The following is a 6,000-nucleotide window of genomic DNA, read 5'->3' as shown; positions in this document are numbered from 1 at the left end:
CGATCAGGTGAGCTTTGCGGGCTTGAAGAGGAGCTTGACTGTTCTATCGCAGCGAGGGAACCTTGCACCGGTGGCAATGAGCTGCTTGCGCCTTGTCCGTAGTGTAAGTACCCAAAGTGCTTGGAATTTGTTCGCAGCATGGATGATCTATGCTGCTGGGATAATGACCTTGCCAAGGATGGTTGGATGGAAGAGCTTGCACCGGATGATGGAACGAGCTTCTTTGCCAAGTCCTTGGATCACATTGGAGTTCGTTCACGGGCCTGATTGAAGGACTGCTGCCAGCGGGTCCGGCGACCACTGGTTTATGAGGCTCTACATTCTTGCCAAAGAGCCTGAGGTATTTTTTGGGCGGCTCCGGCTGTAAAGCTTCCTTTTCCTTTCTTGGCGGGTGTTGAAGAGTGTGGCTTGGCAGAAGTCCAGCTGCAATGACGAAGATCAGCCACAGGAACCTCATGTTGGCTGTCGATGTGGACGGGTTCGAAGAGAAGCCAAAAATTTGGCTTAGGAACTGCGTTTATACCCAACTTCCATATCGAGATGAAAACGTTTGAGAGGTCTTGAAGCCCCGGCAAAGCCTTGCAGAGGGCGTCACGAGTGTTTCTTGCACCTATTGCTCTTACATGATGCCCCCTATCCACTCCCTTTCCCCGAACAAGCCATTTGCTCCTCACCAAATGTCGCAATCTCCAGCTGTAATAGCCATGGGGCAAAGCCAGCTTGCAAAATGCGTTGTCAATTTTGATCAACTAATAATCACTTCCTTGATAGACGCTCTTTTCATTCTTCGAGTAACAATTTTTGCTCTTTTTCGCCTTCTGAAGATTCTGTGGCAGCAGCGGGGGCCGGAGTCACCTCAGTACTCAGGGTTGACTTGGGCAAGCTATATTGTCCGGATTCGTAGTCTTCGCTGAGGCTCGATCTCTTCGTAAGAAAGCGAGCAACGCTCAATCTCTTCGTCGGAAAACATTTGCTCGCGTACTTACTTAACTCCGTCGACGACTGCGGACACGCCAAGGGGCCCAAACTTCCAACTTGGTCACACATCGTTGTCATCATTTTCAGTTCACAGAAGGGGAAACGGAAAACAAGAAGGAGAAAGATGAGAAAATAGGAGAAACGTGGTCCAGGAGCAGAAGGGCTACGAGGCGGTGCCTTCATCTTCCTCTTGGTTGTTGTCATCAGAGAATGAACGGTACACGGTCGCTCCAGTGTCGTCAGGAGGGATGAAGCGATCGCTGATAACATATCTGATGTCGGGAGCTCGTGGCGTATCTGGCTGATCTGCTCCTTCGGATTCCAGCATAATTTGCTCCAGATAACTAGGTGGAAGGTCCTTTTTAGCTCGAACGTTGACTTCGAAAAGCAAGCGGAGTTTCGCATTCCTGTTGTTGCCCTTGTACGCCGGAGTCGTTGTCAACCACCTGATAAGACCGGTTTGGGCTTTCTCGAGGACTTTATGTGAAGCTTCCGAATAGGAGGGATCAAAATCTTTCAGACCCTGGCCTCTTTCTTCGATTATCATTTCCAGCTGCCTTTTCATCGCCCGATTGAAAGTCGACCTCCACGTCACAATCCATTCGGGACTTGGGAGGGGCACATGTATTTGTCCTTGGTCGGTGTTTTCCTTCATTCCTAAGCGCATGGTACCATATCGACCTCTGGACGCCTGCGCAAAGGCCCTGGCTGCTTCCTTATCAATTTTTCGTTCTTTTTTCCATCTGTCAACATCGGCTTCTAGCAGAAGTAGATTATTACTCGTTGCTCGGATGCCCAATGTTGCGTACTTTGCCTCGTCCCCGCTCTTTCTCTCTTTCCATGCCCTAGTAGCAGCCTGACTCCTGGCTCCGCGGTGCTTTGTCTTCATGTTTTGCCGGATTTGTGGCTGCTGACGAACAGCGCGACGAGCGTCGAGCATAAAGGTGGGATTCCCAGGAGCACGATCAGGCGAATGTTGTTGGCCCGAGAAGGGGCTTGATAGCACATTTGGCCACGGCCAAGGTGGAGATGGGCTCGGTGGACGCAATGACCTGCCTGAGCCTTGCTCATAGTGAAAATTCCGTAGGCTGCTCGGGTATGGATGGCAGGGTGGCAGATGTATGCCGCTTGAACCATGCTCGGACCAGGAGGAACCGATTGGATATCCTTGCCAAGTGCTCGGATCACATGCGAATTCGTTCACGGGTCCGGGCGAAGGACTGTCGCCTGCGGATCCGGCGCCAACTGGTTCATGAGGGACTACGTTCTTGCCAAAGAGCCTGAATCCCTTCTCTGTGCCGGGGGGTCTCGGCGGATTTTGGAACGTGCGGCTTGGTAGAAGTCCAGCTGCAACGACAAAGAGCAGCCACTTGAATCTCATATTGGCTGTGATGTGAATGGTTGCGAGAAGTAGAGAAACCTGGTCTGACGAGTGCGTATATATGTATCATTTCTACATCTAGAAAAAAGATGCTTGAGACTCTTGAAGCCCCGGCACAGCCTCGCAAAGCAAAGGGCGTCACGAGTATGACCTGTTGCTTGAAGAAGATGTGCTTTGTCCATTCCTTCTCTCTAAACAAGCCTCAGCCCCTCTCGCCCCGAATAGTTCAATTCCCTTCAAAAGTATAGCATCACTGTTCTCTCGCCAATTGCCAATTCCAGCATCAGTGAAGCACGTACACCGAAACTTGCTCTCTACGAGCCCACAACGCACTTTGCAAGCTTGCTCTACCTGAAGGCTATCTTGTGTAATATTGTGCATTTGTTCCTAGATCAGGTCCTCGCATGTCGCGCAATCTTCTTCAATTCCCGCAGACCACTTCCTAGCTAGCTCCGATGTCACGACCATGCGCAAGTTTCGCACGCACTGCATCTAGCGGACAGGGAACAGAGGACACGAGCGACCATGCTTCTTCTCGCTCGCTATGGCCATTGTAGCTCTGGCCTACAAACATTAAATTCGAGATAGAGGATTCGAGAAGCAAGCACGTAGATCTAGAAACAAAAGAGAGAGAAGATACTAACTTAGAAGTAAGAAAGAGCTATCTGCATTGGGACCGCGCTACGAGGTTCATCTTCACCCATGTCTGGCTGCGTCTTCTTGCTCTATGCGTGGAGGCTTCGTCCATGACACCGTCGGGGCCGACCGGGAGAATCGATGGACGGGCAAACCACGATTATCACTTGGTGGAATGAAGCGATCGTTTTTTATAAAAGTGATATCCGGAGCTTGTGTTGTATCTTGCTCATGTTCATCCAGTGATTCCGGGTTCAGTATGCGGAGAAAAGACTCTGGAAAGTTCTTGTTAGCCAGCTTGTTGGCTTTGCGAAGCCCGCGGAGCTTCTCGTTTCTGTCATCATTTTTTGTCATCATTTTTGAACTCCGGAAGTGTCGTCCACCACTTGATTTGCCCCCCTTGAGCAACCTGGAGAACTGCGTCACTCTTTGCTTGAAATTCAGGATCAAATTTTTTCAGATCCCAAAGATTTTTTTGGAACAATGCCTTCACCTGCAATTTCATGTGGGTATTGAAAAGCTTTCTCATCTTCATGTCCCATATTGGACTTGGCAGGGGCGTTTCAAATAGTCCTTGGTCGGTGTCTCTTATCATCCCTAAGCGCATGGTACCGAATTGTCCTTGGGACGCGCCCAGAAATCGCGCGACAACTACCGGTTCTTGGTGCTTTTTTAACTTCCACTCGCGGACTTCGGCTCGTAGCAGTGTCACACGATCGCGATTTGCTTGTTGATATTCATCTGTGTACTTTGTTCCATCGTTTTGCCCACTCGTGTCGCATGTTTGAGCAGATCTGATGCTCTGGTTAGGTTCCAATATCTTTTTCTCGGGACCATGTGGCCGTGGACGAGCAGCCTGACGAGCGTCTCGCATAAATGTGGAACTCCCAGGAGCACGAATAGGTCTACTTTGCAAGCTCGAGGAGGGGCTTGACGATTCTACCGCAGCCAGGAATTTTTTAGCCGGCGGCAATGAACTGCTTGCGTCTCGCTCATGGCGTGAGTACTTTAAGGTGCTCGGAATTTCTTTGCAGTATGGATCGTGACCCTGTAAGGGATGGTTCAATGGAAGACCTCTCCAAGGGTGGTTGAGCGGATGACCTTGCCAAGTCTTCGGATGACACGAAAAGTCGCTCACGGGCCTTGCTGAGGAAGCGCTGCCGGTAGGTGCTGCTGTCACTTGTTCATCAGGGATTATGTCTTTGCCAAAGAGCCTGAACCCTCTCTTGGGCTCCGTGCCATCGGGTCCTGGTGGGGCTTGTAACGTGTGGCTCGCCAGAAGTACCACTCCAGTGAAGAAGAGAAGACACGCGAATCTCATGCTCGCTATGCTGTTGTCAGTGATTGCAAGGTCCTGCGAAACTTGGACACACACCTGCGTACAGTTTATATACCACTTCTGCTTCGAATCCTGCCTCGAGACGCGTAAAATCCAAGTGAGCCCCGGGGCAGCCTCGCAAAGGGCGTCACGGGTTTTTGCCAGACCCGTTGCTCTAGAATGATGCCCCTTGTCCGCCTCTCCCCGACTAGCCCATTTGCCCATTTATATGCGTCTCTGCCCTCGTGAAATACCACACAAGTGACGCCTTACGCCTAGAAATCCAAGCTCTTGATCACTATTGACAACGCACTTTGCAAGCTGGCTTTGCCAAAGGCCATCACAGCTGGATATTCCGACTTTTTCGGTTGTTTCGAACTTTTGCGAGGAAGATGGACACCCGAGCGAACAGGGCTATCAGAATATGTTCTGCGACGAATAGAAGAGGAAAATACAGGGGCTCGTATATAGAGGCATGCGTCGCGCTACGACGCCTGGCTTATCGCTGGAGTCTGTGCTCGAGGGCGCGCTTGAGCGCCTGCTGCGCAGCGCAGCAGGCGGTGGCGTGCTCCGGACGTCCGGCACGGCAAGTAGGACCCGAGAAACAGAGCCTAGTAAACAGGGAGAGCGATTACACACAGGCGTGGGAAATAAACAAGGGCGAGCGAAATAGGTAGTGAACTACGGGGCGTCGTGGACGCCCCAGGCCCTGACATTGTATGCCGACGCGTCTCGCGCTCGGACCGTTGCGACGCCTACTTTGATACTTACTTTATAGTCGCTCTTTTCATTCTTATTGAGAAACAACTTTTGCCCTTTTCGTCGTCTGATTGGTCAAGAGCGTCGACGACTTTCGCGATCGCCGCGGCAGCGGGGTCCGGAGACACCTTTAGAACTTCAGGGCAAGTTGTTCAAGCTATGTCGTCCCTAGTTGAGGTCTGTGCTGACGCTCAACCTCTTTATTGGAAACGATCAGCTCAGACGACGTACTTCCTCAGCTCTGTCAACCACTGCGATTCCGTCAAGCGTCCAAAAGCTCTCCTTCACACATTGTTGTCGTCATTTCGCAGTACAGAAGAGCACAATGAGAAACAATAAGTGAAACGACGAAGAAAAAGGAGAAATGAATCTTACATTCACGTTACGAGGCTCCGCCATCAGCTTTGCTCATGTCTTTGGCAGTGCCTTGATGACCCTCTCGTCCTCTCAATTTCGCCCTTTGTCTTCGGACGGCGCCTATAAGTTTCTTGAAACCCACGGAAGCGAGCTGCTCTCTAAACCGTTCAGTTTGGCGACGTTTCTCTCCTCTAACCTCGGCTGGAATCCACGTTACAGGAAATGAGAAGCCTTCGTGCGTGAAATTTTCGTCCAAATCGCCAGAATTACCCTAATTTAGTGTGCGGTAGACTTTCACTCCAAGATTCGGATCGGGGGGGATGAAGCGATCGCTTATAATAACCTTTATGACCAGGACTTGGGCCACATGTGGCTGATTTGCAGCCTGTAGAGCCGAACTTTTCTTTCTGATCCTGTCTGAGAGGTGAACCTTGGCTTGTGGGTTCATTTGAAAAAGCTGTCCGAGTTTCTGGTTCCTGTCTTCGCAGTTATACAACGGAATCGTCGACAACCATCGATCTTGCCCAAGCTGAGCATATAAAAGAACGGTATTCTTTTTTTTTCCACGCAT

The 6,000-nt window shown here is 50.6% G+C and overlaps 1 protein-coding gene across 1 annotated transcript; it reads right to left on the bottom strand.

Annotated features, from left to right (window-relative positions):
- Nucleotides 1-1,141: 1,141 nt before the first annotated feature.
- Nucleotides 1,142-1,867, bottom strand: FA10DRAFT_294141 (hypothetical protein; the record flags this gene model as incomplete). Its single annotated transcript, XM_025524438.1, has 2 exons — nt 1,142-1,721; nt 1,788-1,867. The coding sequence occupies 2 exons, from the start codon at nt 1,865-1,867 to the stop codon at nt 1,142-1,144; spliced, it is 660 nt and encodes a 219-aa protein (XP_025377717.1).
- Nucleotides 1,868-6,000: the final 4,133 nt, after the last annotated feature.

This window comes from Acaromyces ingoldii (genome assembly GCF_003144295.1).
Source record: "Acaromyces ingoldii strain MCA 4198 unplaced genomic scaffold FA10scaffold_3, whole genome shotgun sequence".
Taxonomy (NCBI): Eukaryota; Fungi; Basidiomycota; class Exobasidiomycetes; order Exobasidiales; family Cryptobasidiaceae; genus Acaromyces; species Acaromyces ingoldii.
Note: the sequence above shows the minus strand (reverse complement) of the source record. Positions and strands in the feature narration are given on the sequence as shown.